Below are 18,957 nucleotides of genomic sequence, written 5' to 3'. Positions count from 1 at the left end.
TTCACTCCTAATGCTTGTTTCCTTGACATGTTTTTGGCCTACCAATCGACTTTTTCTCCACAATGCAATGTGCTTTTGATCATAAAAAACATTTGGATCTTCAAGGAGCATCCTATGTTATATTAGGCATTTATAACATGCCAAATTCATGGACAATGTAAAAGTAACAATAGCCACTAGCGAGGAGCTACATGCACAACACAAAAGAAAGATGCACACCTTTTGACGTTTCACCTAAGCAAACATTTGCTAAGCTCATTAGTATCCGAAACCTAGAATTGTACACGTGACCACTCAAAGTTTCAAGAGTACTTAGTAAAAGTACTCACGACAATTGTTAATAACCTACTATCCTACACCATAAGGGTCTTTTAAAACAAGTGTGTGTGCATGCACATTACTCTTTTCCTCCTATTTCTTATGTTGCTACACTCTCACACCCCCACACATTTGTGCACACACCTAAACAGATATACATTGCTCGTACACTCCTTCTCTTGTCCGCAATGCAAGTTGCTAGTGTCGTCCCTCTCTTCATATCTTTGCCATTCTTCTCCAGTCCCTCTCTTGCCCAACTCAACCTGTGAGGCCAAGCATCTCGAACTCTCAGCTTGCTACATGTTGAAATCTTTCTCTGGTCTACTCCAACCATAAACAGTTTAGTTTAGCTGGTATTTAATGTCCATAGCACAGCTTTTGTGAAATGAGAGCTCTTCTCAGCAATTGAAAGCATGATCTTTAGAAAAGAAGCTAAATGATGCATAAATCTGCAAAAGAACTCCAACTCACTTGATCATTGGCAACAACTCCTCCATGACTACCTCAGCCTGCTTTAAAATGTGTCTCATAAAACATGCACACATGTTCAATGGAGAGCAAGCCTACTTGCTTTGAGCGTTTTGACTGGATGTGAAAGAGCTATAGAACATCTCAAATAATCCACTACATGGACTATACACTCTAATCTAAGTTACTAACACTGTCAATGTAAGCATTTATCAAAACTAAGTACTTACGAGATTAAGCATGACCAACCCGGGCTTAGGTGTAGCTCCAGAATTTCAACCATCACAAAAGTTTAAGACTAGACAAACAAGCGCACTTAGAAACATTTCAAAGACACCATGTAATACATACAACTCACAAACATATCGTAAACAATGCTAACAAGCTAGTGCCCCTGTAATGAGACAACTTGCATACTTGTGCTTTGGATACATGAAATAACAAATTTTGTCTCTTGTCACTTGACAACAAGAGAAAGGAGACGATCTTAAAAGTTTCTCTTTTTTTCTTGCTTCTCTAAGGTGGGGCATAAAAAACGCGAAGATTAAAAGATAAGGTCCACATTTAAATGTACTAGATAAAAGAGCGTCATCATGTTCTATCTTCTCTTGAGAAGGAAAAGCGTGGTATTTTGAGAGAAGTTAGCTCTACAAAAGCTGTAGGAAAGCAACACGAAACTTAAATGGAAGCAAAAACCTAGAAGGATACATGACAAAGGGGCAGTGTCCCCTTTGCTTCTTCTTTTGTGCGCTCTCGTCTTGTTGCTCTCACCTACATGCACCTCACTCATGTTGGCCTCTGCAGCGAGGATATCAAGCTGCTGCAAGAATGAAGCCTGAGACTCGTTGAATGATGTGTGAGATACACTCCATTTTTAAAATCAACAGAGAGAGTCCACGCAAGAAGGGGCAAGTATAATGAATCTTTGCACTACTTTTTCCATAGACCATGCCACATAAAAAAGACAAAACTCGAGCAAACACTTAGCCCCACCCCCCTTTATGGTAGCCAACTAGCCCGCTTCACAAGTTCCTCATTCATCGGTTATTGATTGTTGTTAGCGCCCATTAGTAGTGACATATTGCTGAAAGAAGTATGTTGTTCCACCTTTTGCTACTACAAAGCCCAAGAATTCCTGAACTGCATGACAAGATGCCACATTGGACGTAGATCTAGGCATACTCATGTCCCCCTTGATACATACCTACATTTAAAGAAAACAAATATGGAAAAAGAAAAACTGTGGCAATTGTAATCTTCTTGGAGACATGGCCAATACTTATATATCACTGTAAATGACATTAAAGCAAATATACTCATCCTCATCAACACCTTTTTATAAACACGAAGACGGCAATGCACTAATATTTAGAAAAACTCACTCATTACCATCATGTATGTGTGTTTTATAGCTACATTGGAAGGGGGGAAAAGGGAAACACACTCGACAACACCCACATGTCTCTCGGTAGTTCGATTGGAATCATAACACCCCATTCCTCTCAAAAAACCACATCAAACAATCAACCTCAAGAACACAATAGGGTAGGAAGAGGATGAGGTTTGGGGGCAAGATATGGAGGGGAAGAAGAGAGTTCTAGATAGTGGTAAATGTCTAGTAAGTGTATTACCTGTGTACTAGTTCAATTTGTTCAATAAAACCATTGTATTTAAGGTGACCAGGTAGTTGTATGTAGAGCCCCCCATACCCCAATGTACGGTATGAGCATGAAATAATGAGGGGCTACCCCTAAAATGAACGCCATAACTTTGGTCTTGCCAAGGTTCACCGACAAGCCGCTATCACTTGAAAATGTGTGCAATGCATCCAAGTGTCGTTGCATCTCTCTGGCGAATTTGAGATCAACACAATATAATCTGCATACAGTAATAATGAGATCCATGCCCCTGCTAGTTGTGCTTCTTTGTCGCCTTCGATCTTCTGTAATCTTTGCATCAGTCGCGCTCTGGGAAATGTATCAAATGCTTTGAGAAAATCCACAAAGGCACAGTAAATCCTCCTACCTTGGATCTACTTTCCTCAATAACAGCTCAAAGTATCAATATATGATCAAGAGTAGAAAAACCTCTGTTAATCCTCATGGCTCACGGACACCCTATCACCTACAACGGACGTTGTATTATTTACTTGGTAGAGTCAGGTACCAGGCTGGTCGGTCCAATAAGAAAAGGGTAAGAGTGATCGCCGATGAGAGGTGCACTCTAACTGGAACATTCAAGGGATTAGTTGGCTAAGCATGGGCGCCCAAGTGTGAATGGGGTGAGCTCATATAAAAGTCAACTAAACCTAAAATTCACTCATTCTCTCATTTGTGCAATTGAAGAGTGCTCTTGCTCCATCTCCATCTTCTTCTTCTTCATCTCCTTGTGTGTGTGTATGCGAGAGAGAGAGAGAGAGAGAGAGAGAGAGAGAGAGAGAGAGAGAGAGAGAGAGAGAGAGAGAGAGAGAGAGAGAGAGTGCGCGCGATTGAGCATTGCCGCGGCACGATGGCGGCGAGGCGGTTGAGAGCGGCGTAGTGGCGTCTCCCTCTTCTTCGCGGCGAGGAATCCTCCACGACAGGAAGCGTAGAGCGGTGAGTGACACACCAACGCCATCTTTGAGCTTACTAGTTTAGGCTTGTTGTGTGCTTGGAGCCATTTGTGGCTCGCACACGGTGTATTGGCAAGTTCCTTGCATTGACACGTGCGACATACGCGCACAACCCCTCTTGAAACCTATCTGCCTTGATGCTTAAATGCTTGCTCTCTCTGCCCATCTACTTAGCTGCTGCTCAAGAATGGATGCATACAACCTAGCTAGTGTGTGCCCAATCATGCTAGTACAATAATTCCCCGGAATCATGGGATCTCCTACCTTGAAGACAAGCACAATAGTATACATGCTCCAAATATCCGGAAAACTCTTATACATGGCTCAATTGAACATTGTTGCAAGAAGCCCTGCAAGCATATCTCTAACATGTATGAAGTGCTCCACCATCAATCCATCATTATCATAAGCTCTCCTGGTCCTCATCTTGTTGATGGCTTTCTTTACCATCTAAGCGGTAAAGAAAGTATATGTCTGTATGAGAGGCTTCAAGGTCGGGTAGAGACTGCTACCCTGGAACCGTGTAAAGAGATGCTATATATGCGCCCCAAATCTCACTGGATGTGATAGTCGTGGGGGGGGGGGGTATATGCTTATGAAAAAATCTTTGTGCCTCGGCTAAGTCCTGGCTCAAGAATAGCTTGTACAACTTCTCCTCTAGCCGAGCAAGGTAAGTCAACTTCTTCCGTCCTGGCTCAATAATAGCTTGTACAACTCCTCTAGCCGAGCCAGAAGAATATCTGTGTGTTCGTGATATATATATATGTATACACACACACACACACACACACACACACACACACACACACACACACACACACACACACACACACACACACACACACACACACACACACACACACACACACACACACACACACAATATAAACCTCTTCAAAAGGCCAAAATGACCTATGAGATCAATCCGTTACAAACTGGTGAATCTAATACCATGTCTGAGTACAAAAAAGAGATACTTAAATGAATCTAGAAGTGCTACTAGCTGGAACTGTGTGGGGTATGTGTGATCACTGATGGTGCCCAATACAAGAGAAAGATACAATGTGTGATGAATCCATCCTCATATGTACTCTAGATGTCGAGATAGTATGGCTCGAATCCTCTGATGTAGTCTCCATCAATGTTGTGAAGCCTCTCCTCAATCGCAGGAATCTCGATCTCCCTAGCTCCAATGCTCGGTCAACAAGAGTACCGTGGGTGTGAGTATGAGCTTAACTTTGTAATGGTGGCTACTCCTCTATCCGTCCAATGTCTGGTGTGAAGAAATCAATAATCTGTCTCTAGGATTGTCTCTCTCCACATCTCCTTAGTAAACTTTCTCTGTGTCCATGTAACTCAAGTAGATACAGTCCAAGACATCTCTAGTCCTGATAGCTCTAATTATCTCGTGTGGCACGGACACCTTGGCTCTAATTAGCTGAGAAATCGTTGATACTGTGGGCCTCTCCATACCTCTCCAACCATCCTGACCCATAGAGGGTTCCCGAACATGAACCCCATAGAGCATGGCTGAAGCTACCAAGGTATCAAAGTGCCACAGCTTTGTTCGGGGTTCCTGGAACTGCACCTGCAAACACATCCTCTCCAATCCTCCCAAGGTCGCATACGCTCTGGTCAATCTAGTCTCTACTGCTCTCTTCAAAGAAAACTTTGGCCCAGTGAAGACTACCCCAAGATAAGTGTATGCATTTGTGTACTCAACAGAGAGAGAGAGAGAGAGAGAGAGAGAGAGAGAGAGAGAGAGAGAGAGAGAGAGAGAGAGAGAGAGAGAGAGAGAGAGAGAGAGAGAGAGAGGTGGGGGAGGAGATGTGTTTGTGTGTGTGTGTGTGTGTGTGTGTGTGTTTGCATGGAATGCACGTGTACGAGTGTACGGTTGGTGAAATTGAGGGAGAGAGAGAGAAATGAAATGAAATGAAATGTTATATTAACGTCTTCAAAAGGCCAAAGTGACCTATGAGACCAGAAAGTTACAATGTGGTGGATCTGATATAAAGTCAGAATAACAAGATGACAAAATGACAAAATGACAAAATAAAAAACTATGGAATCTTAAACTGCTAGGTGTGGACTAAGCAGCTAAACAGCTAGCTGGGATAGCTAGATCACAGAAGATCCAGCATCGGTCGTTGGCGGATCTCATCAATCTCCTCCATGGTCAGTAGTCTGACCGGGCGTCGTGCATGTCGAGCCAAAGTGACCCGAATCCTCTGATGCAGCCTCCGTCGATGCTGTATAGTCCTCCGCAGTCGTGGGCGTCCGGATCTCCCCAACTCAGTCGCTCGGTCGATCAGTATGCCTCTAGTGTAAAGTGACGATCTCTGCTGTGGTAGTAACTCCTCTAGGTGTCCAGTGGCAGCTCTAAAGAAGTTTGTGATCGTCTCTGAGACTAGCTAGCCTCTCCTCTCATTAGGCTCTCTCTGTGTTTGCGCAGCTCGAGCAAAAACAAACCGAGGCATCTCTGATCCTTGTACCGCATGACTCTAGAGAATGGTCCAAAGCCCTCTCTGAACAAGCAATGGAAGCGGCCTCGTATTTTATAGTAGACGGGGCAGTGGCATGTGTAGTGCAACTCTGTCTCAGGCTCGATGTCACACAGGGGGCATGTCCTGGCCTCTGCTGGTACTCCGCTGTATCTCCCAGTCTCGATCCGCAGCTGGTGTGACGATGTGCGTATCTGGCCAATAGCACATTGTATCCCATGAGACAAGCGGGTGTCCATGTATCTGGGCCTCGTCACAAAACCATCCTCCGTAAGCTGGAGGAGATGCTCTCTGTAGAAAGCCATCTTCGTGCCCAGCTGCTGTGCTGGCTGTATCCATGTCCTCTTGGTGTCTAGCTGAGTCAAGTCCTGGCGAATGAGCCTGGTGATCTCGGACTATGTAAGAGTCAGAGAGGGGGCATCCAGTGAGAGTACTGGAAGGGAGGCAATCTGTCTATGCTGAACCCATGTGCCTGAAACCATGATGTCATCTCTCCATACCAGCATGCTGTATCTCCCTGCATGGCTAACTGTCGAGAGGACTCAAGTGCAAGGCGTGCATATCTGCACATGCGGTGTATGAAGGAGACAGATCTCGTGAGCGCCTCAACCACCAGTGGGGGGCAGCTAGCTCTGCTCGTACAATAGCACGTGGTACTAAAGCCTTAGCTCTAATGAGCCGCGAGATCATAGAGACCAGAGGCTTCTCCATGTCCCCCCATCCATCAGTGCGGCCTGTCCTCCCATGATGATCCAGTGAAGGTCCCCAAATCTCAGCTCCATAAAGCAATGCAGAAGCCACCAATGTGTCAAAGAGCCAGAGCTTCGTCCGAGGCTCCTGAAACTGAACTTGTGAACACATCCTTTCCAATCTACCCAATGCTGCATGGGCTCTGGTCAATCTAGTCTCTGCTGCCCTCCTCAATGAAAATGCTGGCCCACTAAAAACCACTCCAAGGTAAGTGTAAGCATCTGTATACTCCACCTTCTCCTGGCCGTATGTGAAGGCGGGCGCTGACCTCTTGATCCACTGTGGGGTGGTATTAAATACCATGACCTTGGTTTTACCAAGGTTGACGGACAAACCACTTTCCTGGGCAAACCTATGCAAAGCATCCAAGTGACGTTGCATCCCCTCCGGGGTGTCGGAGATCAACACAATATCATCAGCATATAACAATAGTGGAATCAAGTCCCTGCCAGCTGTGCACCTCTATCACGATCTCTCTCAATGTAGTTAGAACCCTCGTCTACATACATACCAAATAGAGTAGGAGAGAGCGGGTAGCCCTACTTTACCCCAATAGTGGAGTAAACCGGTGTGGATAGACCCTGTACATGCCCCACTACTGACCTGTATAATGCCATGCCCCCCCAAATGAGCTCTGTGGGTACTCCCATCTGCTGTAATCTGCGCATCAATCTAGCTCTGGGCACTCTGTCAAATGCTTTGCAAAAATCCACAAAGCTACAATAGATCCGTCTCCCACGCGATTTTCCCTCCTCAATGATGGCTCTGAGTGTCAAGATATGGTCAAGAGTAGAAAAACCCCTCCTGAAACCTGTTTGCCCGGTTGCGCGTATCCCCTCCCTCTCTGCCCATCTACGCAGCTGTTGTTGAAGAATAGATGCGTACAACCGTGCCAATGTGTGTCCAATCATGATAGTGCGATAGTCAAGAGTAGAAAAACCCCTCCTGAAACCTGCCTGCCCGGCTGCGCGTATCCCCTCCCTCTCTGCCCATCTACTCAGCTGCTGCTCAAGAATAGATGCATACAACCGTGCCAATGTGTGTCCAATCATGAGAGAGAGAGAGAGAGAGAGAGAGAGAGAGAGAGAGAGAGAGAGAGAGAGAGAGAGAGAGAGAGAGAGAGAGAGAGAGAGAGAGAGAGAGAGAGAAATGAAATGTTATATTAACGTCTTCAAAAGGCCAAAGTGACCTATGAGACAAGAAAGTTACAATGTGGTGGATCTGATATAGGTCAGAGTAACAAGATGACAAAAATAAAATCACAAATGTCAAAATAAAATACTATGGAGTCCTAAACTGCTAGGTGTGAACTAAGCAGCTAGCTAGGATAGCTAGATCACAAGAGATCCAGCATCGGTCACTGGCGGATCTCATCAATCTCCTCCATGGTTAGTAATCTGATCAGGCGTCGTGCATGTCGAGCCAAAGTGATCCGAATCCTCTGATGCAGCCTCCGTCGATGCCGTGTAGTCCTCCGTAGTCGTGGGCGTCTTGATCTCCCCAGCTTAGTCGCTCGGTCGATCAGTGTGCCTCTGGTGTGAGGCGATGAGCTCTGTTGTGGTAGTAACTCCTCTGGGTGTCCAGTGGCAGCTCTAAAGAAATCCGTGATCTATCTCTGAGACTGGCTAGCCTTCCTCTCATCAGACTCTCTCTGTGTCTGCATAGCTCGAGCAAAAACAAGCCCAAGCATCTCTGAGCGAGAGAGAGAGAGAGAGAGAGAGAGAGAGAGAGAGAGAGAGAGAGAGAGAGAGAGAGAGAGAGAGAGAGAGAGAGAGAGAGAGAGAGAGAGAGAGAGAGAGAGAGAGAGAGAGAGAGAGAGAGAGAGAGAGAGAGAGAGAGAAATGAAATGAAATGAAATGTTATATTAACGTCTTCAAAAGGCCAGAGTGACCTATGAGACCAAACTGATACAAAAGTGGTGAGTCTGTTACAATGTCTGAAAAGTGTGAAAGTGAAAATAAATGCGAAAAACTAAATACAATGTATTAGATAAACTTCTTAGGAGCATTCTGGGTGTCTGGCTAGAATGCTTCTAATCCTTTGTTGTAGTCTCCTCCGGTGAAGTGTGCTTCTGCATCTCGGTTGTGGTCGTCTCGATTTCCTAAGCTCAATCGCCCTGTCAATGAGGGTGCCTTTGGTATGAATGTGGGTACTCCTTTGTGCTCGCTGCTGGCCTCTTGCTTCTCCTTCCATTCCTGCTTCTCTCGATCCGAAGAAATCTGTGATCTGCCTCTGAGGCTGTAGTGCTCTTTGTCTTCTCATTAGATTATCCCTGTGCCGATGTAGTTCCAGTAGTTACAGGCCTAAGCACCTTTGATCTTGGTATTGCATGACTCTATCTAGAGGTCCAAAGCCTTCTTTAAATAGGCAATGGAAACGCCCACGTATCTCATAGTATACAGTGCAGTGGCATATGTAGAGTAATTTTGTCTCCGGCTCCATTCCGCATAACTTGCAAATTCTGCTCTCAGGTGGGATTCCCCTAAATCTGCCAAATTCAATTTCCAGCTGGTGTGAGGATGTACGAATCTGACCAACAGCACATCTCAAACCATGAGACAGGTGGGTATCCATGTAGCTCGGGCGAATCGCAAAACCACCTTCAGATAGCTGTAGGAAGTTTTCTTTGTAGTCGGCCATCTTCGTGCCCAATTCTTGTGTAGGGTCTACCCATGTCCTCTTAGTATCCAACTGTATAAGATCCTGGCGGATGATTTTATTACTCTCCGTTCGTGTGATTGCCAGTGATGGAGCCTCAAGAGATTATTGGAGGGGGGGTAATCTTTCCATATTGAACCCGTGTCTCTGAAACCATGAGGACAATTGCGCATACCAGCATGATGTATCTCCTTTCATTGCTAACTGTCGAGAGGATTCGAGGGCCAATCTAGTATATCGTCAATTATTTGTATCCCATAAACCATGTATAAAGGACACTGATCTGGTAAGAGCTTCAATTTCTATCGGAGGGTCAGCTAGTTCCACTCGGGTAATTGCGTGTGGTACGGAGGCCTTGGCTCTAATCATTCGGGAAATCATGGATACCAAAGGTCTCTCCATTGACTTCCAATTATCCTGATCCACAGATGGTCCCCAAATATGGACCCCATAAAGCATAGCCGAAGCCACCACAGTATCAAAGAGCCAAAGTTTTGTTCATGGTTCCTGAAACTGCACTTGTGAACACATCCTCTCCAACCCTCCCAAGGCCGCAGAGGCTCTGGACAATCTAGCATCCGCTGCTTTCTGAAGAGTAAACTTCGGTCCTGTAAATACCACACCAAGGTATGTGTATGCATCTGTGTACTCTACTGTATCCTGGCCATATGCAAATGTAGGTGCCGATCTCCTACAAGAGAGAGCGGCAAGCTGCTCTCTTTCTTGTAAGAAGGGACCTGCTTCCAAGACCTCCTTGCAACCTAGCTCTCTTTAAGCACAACCCATCATAAGGAAATGCAAAATGGAGAAGAGGCAAAAAGGAAACCTTTTGTAAGAGGTCAAAGTGTGAGGTGGACCTACAGCAACCAGTCATAATGTAGAGGGCCAACTAGAAAAGTAAATTTGAAGCACCCTCTACACTTGAGTTGGCAAGATAGTGGCCATCACTATGAGTAGGAAGGCCAAGCCAATGAAGTCTGGTGGTATCACTCAACCTACTATTCAAGAGGGAACTGGGATAACCAATCTATCACGCTTGGGTGATAGAAGGCATGTTTCTGATCCTTTAAAAGAAGGGATCATTTGGAATAGAGCCTATACTGATAAAGGAGTTACAGCAAACTCCTCTGAAAGAATCATAAATGTCATGTTGGACGAAGGGATTGTTGTGCATCAACCATTAAAGCATGAGAACAAACCGCCTCTATTTGAGACCATGTGGAAGTAGTGAACCCAGGTGTCCCTATTGCTGCAACAAACGTCAAAGAGTGCGTGACCAAAGTGTGAAATGCCCACCTCTTGGTATCAGGATGACGCGCACTCCATAGCTGCATACCATCTTGGCCTGGTTGTTCTTGGCTGCCTGTGCCATAGTAAAGCGGTCTAGTAAAGTAAAAAATATAATCCCTGAGTAAACATATGGGTCTACCACCTCTATCGGTCTCTCCTAAAATAAGCATGGGTCTGTCATTGGAGGTCATCCGATCTACTGTGAGATATGACCTTAGTCTTCTCAAGGTAGCTTTGGTAAGTCCCCTCTATGTGGTAGTCATGGCTTGATTTAAGACAAAGCTATAGTTGCATCTGCGAGACTAAGGGATCGAAATAATATTACAAGCATACAACATAATGTGGGCTGGCGACCTAAGAAATCCATTCCTTTTGTTGCAACAAATAATGAAGTCAGCTGTCTTGTTTATATGGCATTCTATATCACTATCACACCATCAATCATATGGAGCAATGGTCCCAGACTTGTCTGCCTTTGTACATCAAATAAAGTTGGCTACCTCCAATGATGTCACAAAAGAAGCGATACTTCACATCAATGTGCTCTAGCTTACTTGCTTGGTCAGACTTTATAAGCCAATAGAATGCAATATTACTTATGGCTGAAGAAAAAACAGGTTGGGTTCACAGACAAAACCTCTTGAATCAATCTTTTGACGCAATATACCTTCGAATGCAGCTGTCGCTATGTCTTCTGTATTTCCTTTTGAAGGTAAGTAGACTTCAAAAAGTATGAGTTTACTGCACTAAGGTATTGATCCTCTGACCAAATTCAACATGACCCTAAGACAAGCTTTACCCTGTAATTGACAGCACACCGACCATCCATTGTTGGCGGTCTTGCAGATGGAGCAGCTACATACAATACAAATGACATCCTCATTGGGTTTGGTAAACCATAGAAGTAGTTTGAGCTTCTTCAAGTTTCATGGCAAGGATCTTGCATAAAGTGACAAGATAGCTTACAATAGAGCAATTATCGCTATTGCAGGCATGTATTGAATGGCTGCCATGTCAATTTGCACTCCTGAAGTGGGGGAAGGGTATTTCAAACTAGGAGGAAGAGGGATTTCCTTGCTGAATGGTTTTGGAAAAACACCTACACTGCTCTTTGGATTCCCTTCATCCAATATATAGCTCGATTGGGACAGGAAAATTGTGATAGCACAGCAAGGTGTTTTTCTGGATACGGCAGAGCGAGGGCCACCGTACTCTTTGGTAGATCTGGAGGGCTTGCTGCTTTTGTGTCTTCAAGGGGTTGCCTCTTCCTGAACCTATGGACCCCTTATGCTCCCAGCTAATGCACACACTCCATGGCTAGTACGAGCGCAGGGAACGTCTGTGGCATCTTAGGGTGTGCTTTCAACTCCAAAAAGAATCCTCTTTTTGAAAAATATATTTAATCACCATGGCAAAGTACCAATAATAAAGAAGTAATTGAAAAAATCGGCAAACCAATGGAACAACAGAATATTTAGCCACCCACTTGTATAGCTAGAGAACCACATCCAAGCGAACAATCCACCACAAGGCAATATCAGAAAAAAATGTTAGAAAGTAAGGGGATTACCATAGAGCTGGGAAAAGGCAGGTGTATGGACAGCGAATCTTATGGTAAAACATAGAAATACTTTTACATGATTGAGGATCGCAAGGACTACTCACAATAAACAAGCTGGTGATATGGAAAGAATGAGATATGAGTTGCAACAAGTGAGTTCAATCTCTGATAGCATCATATTTTTGTGACTTCAACTGCAAATCAAGCCACCGTGCCAGATTGGCTAAGAAAGGTACATAAGAAAAGTAGCAGGCAAGGACCCAAGTTACCAGACCCTGCACAGAAATGCAACATTAATCGAGGGCCCTTATTAAAATCAATATTAAACAGGTATATCGAAGGTATAAAGAGCCAACCTCATCAAAGATAGCAACATTAGCTTTGGGGTAATGCCAAAGGTCAAAATATCTACAGATTAAAATCAGCAAGTGGTTAATTTCGAATCTTGGAAGTGTCTTCTGAAATCTTAAAACAAGTGATGTAACGCAAATTCAACTCGCACTCTAAACGGACTTGCAATTGGATTAAGACGTACCAAATCTCATCTCGCCTTTGTCAGAAAGATTGACATGGCATGTATGCAAATTATCAGCTTCTACAATGTAGGACTCTGCCAGGGATGTGCTGCTTACCCTCATGTCCGTCTCGCAGCTAAGCTTGCAGATTGTTATACACAACAATTTTAAAGATTTTTTACCGGAGCACGTGTAACATGGCAAGGTTGCATCCCATAAACTTGTTTACCAACCTGACCACTAAACAATCCAATTGCAATGCATTTGTTTACCGATCTATCTATACTGTATGATCCATTTGCAAAACTCACGTACCAATCTTTAAATCATTAGAAAAGCTTGCCGCACAGTAATGGTGGAGACATACCCTTCTTTAACCTTCAAAAATTTGAATGTGTCTTGAGCTATATACACATAAGACTAGGTCCATGTTTACCTGGAAATGCTCTCTTGACGGACCGTTTTTGTCCTAGACTCCTTGAGGAGTCACAGAAGGGTGGAAGTGAACAACCCTAAAGGTAAGATGTCATGATGTCTCATGGAAAAGATTGAGAGAGAGAGTTTCAGCCAGTCCTTTGACCTCATTGATAAAACCAAAAAAAAAACTCAAGCTCATCACTTTTATCAGCATGTTGTTGGGGACTTGTGGTGCAATGTGAACTTGCTACATGGAAGCATTGGATGTTAATCATCTTTCCACCTGCATCCTTCCTCTAGGCTTTGTGGAGTTGGAATAGACCCAAGAAACGTACAAAACCACACACGTGTGTGTATGCTCGCGCACACATAGGCATGCACGTCTCAATATTTATCGACCTAAATGTTGATTGGCCATCCTTTATATGCGTCCACATACATAATCTATCATATCTATCCACCTTGAAAATGATCTCACTGTTTCATTATGATACAGTGCAGCAATCCTTATGTTGGATGCGCAAGAGCATATTGTTATCTGAAAGTAAAAGGGTAGTAGTCTGAAGAGAGCTGCAAAGGTTTCCTTTGCTCTTAAAAACTTGCACTAACATGTAGTAAAAAAATTGGCAAAGCTCTTTCTTACAAGAACTTCTGTTTCTAAAACATAAAGCTGGCTTATGTGGTATATGTGTGTACTTGAATCCGAAGGCAATTGTCACTTACTTCATGAGGGGAATTTCTGCAAGAGGGCAGCATACTCCAACAAAAGCTGCGAGTCCAAATCCCCACCAAGTACCATCAAATAGATACCAATTCAATTCTGCCAATGCAAAGAGAACATAAGCCTCAATGTTGTAAGGAGTTCCAGCTTTGTACATTTCAGCACTAAGTTCAAGGATCAGTATGAGAAATCTGCAAAAAGCATTTGCAAGGAACACACCAGTCAAAATTATTTAAGAATTGATTACCACTCTAGATTCAGCCAAACAGAAAAGTAAGCATACCAACATTTGTGTGAACACTTCAATTGAGCAATAATAGCTTGTACGCGTATCACACACACCAACCAGTAATCCAAGAGGTAATAACAAGACAAGCATAATATAAAACGTGGGCATGCCAAAATGTCATGGATTATGGTTGTCCTGATGATCATCCAATCTCGAGCCTTCAAATGGCTCATGCCTTTGGAGGGTTCCTTGGAACTGCCATGCAAAGATTCAAAAATTGCCCCTACCCCATGAGAAATAAAACACACACACACACACACAATTTGTGTGCATTGATAAAGATTCAAAATTTTGAAACCACAGTTGTCCAAAACATTATACAATTGATAACTCCCGATTTTTCTTGGTTGCATCAACTTATCGCTTACTTTGCGACTAACAAGAAAAACGGTAACAGTAAAGTTTTGTTGATAGTTTTAGGTAGAAATATAAAGTTTAGATCACAATTTTTGCAAGCACTCTTTAAAAGGTTTGGTACACCGTCACATTTTTCATCTACATTTCATCCACATTCTTTTAAGAAGCATAGTTCTTTTCCAGTCATTTGTAAAGTAAAAGATGTGTCTATGAAATTGTGGTTGAAGTTTTTTCAAGGAGATCCCCCAAAGAAGATTCTAACTCGAGATCATAGACAAATTGGCAGCAAGCATACAACCCATGCAGATTATTCTGCATCGCTTTCGGTGCAGCTCAAAGAAGCAAGCACTGCAGTCCTTGGAAGTTCAAGAATCGCAGAACCCATGCAGCAGAGTGGGCCGACGAAGATTTCTTCACAGATTCCCCGGAGTTGTTGGCAAACTACATGGAAGTTCAAGTATCGCCGACCCCTATGTGCATGTGGACAATCTAACTCCTATTTCTAGAGTTTAGGACAGCCTAGGAAGTGTTCTGGCACCCTTGTGAGCCTGACGCAGGATGTGCATGTTGAAGCACCTCAAAGTAGTTGCATACCCTCTGATTGCACATGAGCACAACCAGTGTCTACTAGGTGTAGGCACTGGGGAGTGTTCCCATACAACACCATTAGAACCAAACCTAGGTAAAACCTGCATACGAAGCACCTCTTATTAGTAGTTCATCAAATTATTAATAACTAACATTTTAGCATCATTTTATAAAGTCGTGGGACTCAATCTAATACTGCTCAACCCAGACTTTTGCACCTATATAGGAGACCCTAGGGGTCACCTCTCCATCATCAAAAGTACCCGCAGCACAAGGATCTTCAACATTATACAGCCATCATCCCATCGTGAGTATTAGTAGAAGAACCAGCCCAACATTTTTAGATTTCAGCCCTAGCCTCATCGTTAGATCGTAATTCCAAGCCAAATCAACCCTAGCGTTTTCAATTTCTAATCCTTAGCCTCGCAACTCCAAGCATCTATCACAAGATCCCATTAGCATCTCAGCATATAGGACCAATGTATCAGCATTTATGCAATCTGAAGCAAATACCTCTCTAGCGATAGAGAGGGGGGACCCTTGGAGGGGGGTTTGGGACCCCATCGGGTGTTAGTCTTCTCTCTCTAGAAAGAGCTCTAATCATGCGCTTCCCACCCATGGAGGCAAAAAAGGACTTCTTGAAGACACGTTCTACACTAAAGAAAACGGGCATATTCCTAGGAGATGACCTCACACTCACACAGCTTGCTCATATGAAAGAAGTTACGCCCGAGGTAATGACAGCTCGAGAGAAGGGGAAAGTGGCCTTCTACAGGGATGGACGAGTGGTTATTCTGGAGAAGCTCCCCGCATGACGGCGCGAGACCTCGGGACCACACTCAGAGTGGCTACATGGAATTGTAATGGATCTTTGCGCCTTGATGTAGGGGCCTTTGAGGATAGTTTCACAGGGAGAGACATCATTTTCTACTCTGAGACGCATCAAGCCTCGGGGCAGTCCATGCCCCATGTGGGCGAATACAGATGGGAGACAACTTGCAGACAGGAGACTCGATCAAAGTGCAGAGGACGAGGTTCAGGAGGAGTGGCAGTCTTATTCAAGGAGGAGCTATAGTCTTTGATACATATAGCTCGGAGGGATGAGCATGCGAGGTATATGTGGGTGAGACTGAAGGCAGAGAGAGGCAGATATCTCCACATCGCTATTTGCTATTTTCCTCCTAGTACGTCAGTATATGCATCACCTAGAGGACAATCCTCCTTCTCTATTTTAGATGATGATATATGGGAGTTTTCCAGAGACGGCGACATTATTATCTTGGGGGATTTCAATGCTAGGACTGCCCACCACCAGACAATATTCTATGATACCTCAGAGGAGTTGATGCGGGAGCTTGATATTACAGAAATGGGCTGCCTAGATTATCACAGGATGAGGAGCACACTGAGTATGACAGATACTTGATTGATATGGGGACTGCACATGGATTGGCCATTTTGAATGGCCTACAGCGATTCCCTGCAACTGGTGATTTTACATGCTTTCCACATCGGCATGGCGCTAGTACAGTGGATTATTATGGCTCCGCCAGGACTCATTCCTTCCTTTCAGGATTTTGTGGTGGGAACTAGACCGGTTGGGGTAGCTGTCGATCATGCTATCTTGTCTTTCACTCTATCGTTCGAGTTCAACTCAGCTCCATTGGGAGAGGCCTCTACACATACTCGGTATACCTTCACGAGGAAGATGGATAACATGTACACTGATGAGATATACAGGCAGCTATGCACTCAGGAGCCAGGACGACCACTAGATGAGCTCGCCGAGATTCTGACAGAGACGCTGCATGATGCAACATCAGAGGCATATCCCCACAGCCAGCCCACACGCAGACGATCTGGAAGCATGCCTCAGGACAATTGGTATGCTGAGGAGTGTAGAGAGACGAGGATCAGATTACAGAGAGAGGTGCTCATGGGTACTACTACACATAGACAGTCACGTCCGCCACCTAGTGCGACGAAAGAAGAGGGCTTACCTATCTCAATTAGAGCGTGGTCTGTATCAGTTGTTTATGAGTCAGGACTCTAGTGAGGCATGGAGGCTTTTCAACGAGCACTCTCCACCCTTTCACAGAGACATGGGGGGAATATGCTACATCTCTCTATACAGCATCGGGGCAGCCACCTATGCTTTCCAAAGGCATGCCCACAAACATGTACTTTCTTTACTACTGAGAGGGTAAGGAAAGCCATTGACAAGATGAAGACAAGAAGAGCAAATGATCATGATGGTCGGGTAGCAGAGCACTTTGTCCATGCCAGAGATATGCTTGCACAGCCTCTTGCTATGATGTTTAATAGAGCCATGTATGTGCCTATCTTCAAGTCGGGCGATCCTATGCTTCCCGGCAATTACCAAACCATCATGGTTGGTCACACTCTGGCTAGGCTATATGCATCAATTCTTGAGCATGAGTTAAGTGGATGGGCAGAGAGAGAGGGCATACGGGCAGCAAGACAGGCAGGATTCAGGAGAGGTTTCTCCACTCTTGACCAGATTTTGACACTCAGAGCCATTATTGAGGAGGGTAGACACCATGGCAGGAGGATATATTGTAGCTTTGTGGATTTACGCAAAGCCTTTGATACAGTGCCACGAGCCAGACTCATACGCAGATTGCAAAACATGGGGGTACCCACAGAGATGATCTGGGGGATCTTAGCTTTATACAGGACAGTGGTAGGACAGGTACGCACTACTCAGGGCATGTCCGACATGGTTCACTCCACCATTGGGGTGAAGTAGGGTTGTCCCCTATCTCCGACTCTGTTTGGGATATATGTAGATGAGTTTTCAGATTATGTACATACAGAGGGTGATAGAGGAGCTCAGCTTGCAGGGACATGGATTCCGTTGCTACTATATGCTGATGATATCGTGCTGATCTCCGATTCTCTAGAAGGGATGCAACGTCATTTGATGCACTGCATGTATTTGCACGGGACAGTGGATTGTCTGTGAACCTTGGTAAGACCAAGGTAATGGTGTTTAACACCATGGCGCAGTGGGTAAGGAAGTCCGCCCCCACTTTCACATATGGTCGAGAGACTGTGGAGTATGTAGATACATACACTTATCTTGGGGCGGTTTTCAGTGGTCTAGTATTTTCCCTGAGGCATGGAGCAGATATGCGATTGGCCAAAGCCTATGCAACATTGGGGAGACTTGGGAGGATATGTTCGCAGGTTCAGTTCCAAGAACCTCGGACAAAGCTTTGGCTCTTTGACACTTTGGTCACTTCGGCCATGCTGTATGGAGTGGAGATATGGGGCCCCTCAGTTGATCATCATAGCAGAGCTGGCAGTATTGATGGATGGAGATGTATAGAGAAGCCATTGGTGTCTATGATTTCTCGGATAATTAGGGCCAAGGGCCTCAATACCACATGACATTGTTAGGGCGGAGCTCGCTGCTCCTTCATTGGTAATGGAGGCACTCACTCGATCAGTTTCATTTATGCATAGCACTTGGGCTCTCCCTAGAGACAAATATGCTCGATTAGCACTAGAGTCTTCGTGACAGCTGGCGATAGATCATGTTGGTATGCAGAGATGGCATCTTGGTTTCAGTTACATGGCTTTAGTATGGACCGGCTACCCCCATTTTAGTACTCTCTGGATGCACCCTCCATCCCCCTCACAAGAGCAGAGATTACCAGGCTCATCAGACAGGACTTGATTCAGTTGGATACGAAGAGGACATGGATACAACCTACACATGAGCTAGGTACGAAGATGACTTTCTATAGAGAGCATCTTCTCCAACTCACGGAGGAAGGTTTTGTGATCAGACCAGGATACATGGATACTAGGATACATGGATACTCATTTATCCCACGAGATACGACGTGCTATTGGTCAGATACGCACATCCTCACATTAGCTAGAG

At 44.5% G+C, this 18,957-nt stretch overlaps 1 protein-coding gene across 6 annotated transcripts in view; it reads right to left on the bottom strand.

Moving 5' to 3' along the window:
- Positions 1-1,107: 1,107 nt before the first annotated feature.
- LOC147460846 (insulin-induced protein) overlaps positions 1,108-18,957 on the bottom strand; it is a 102,983-nt gene continuing 85,133 nt past the window's right edge. Inside the window, exons 4-7 of one of the 6 annotated variants that reach the window (XR_015187536.1) lie at positions 13,813-14,001; positions 12,514-12,565; positions 12,262-12,432; positions 1,108-1,926 (exon numbers count right to left, since the gene is read on the bottom strand). Coding sequence is in view for 1 of the 6 variants with exons in the window: in XM_086508534.1 (XP_086364660.1) it covers positions 12,316-12,432; positions 12,514-12,565; positions 13,813-14,001 (358 nt within the window). In the remaining 5 variants the exon portion in view is untranslated. Of the gene's footprint in view, positions 1,991-2,223; positions 2,754-12,054; positions 12,433-12,513; positions 12,566-13,812; positions 14,002-18,957 lie in introns of those variants that run through there. The other 5 variants (XR_015187538.1, XR_015187539.1, XR_015187535.1 and 2 more) reach the window with 5 other exon arrangements.

The sequence above is a fragment of the Adiantum capillus-veneris genome, chromosome 3 (assembly GCF_014529385.1).
Source record: "Adiantum capillus-veneris isolate H3 chromosome 3, ASM1452938v2, whole genome shotgun sequence".
NCBI classification, from domain to species: domain Eukaryota; kingdom Viridiplantae; phylum Streptophyta; class Polypodiopsida; order Polypodiales; family Pteridaceae; genus Adiantum; species Adiantum capillus-veneris.
The sequence above is the reverse complement of the archived record's forward strand: the minus strand, read 5'-3'. Positions and strand labels throughout refer to the sequence as shown.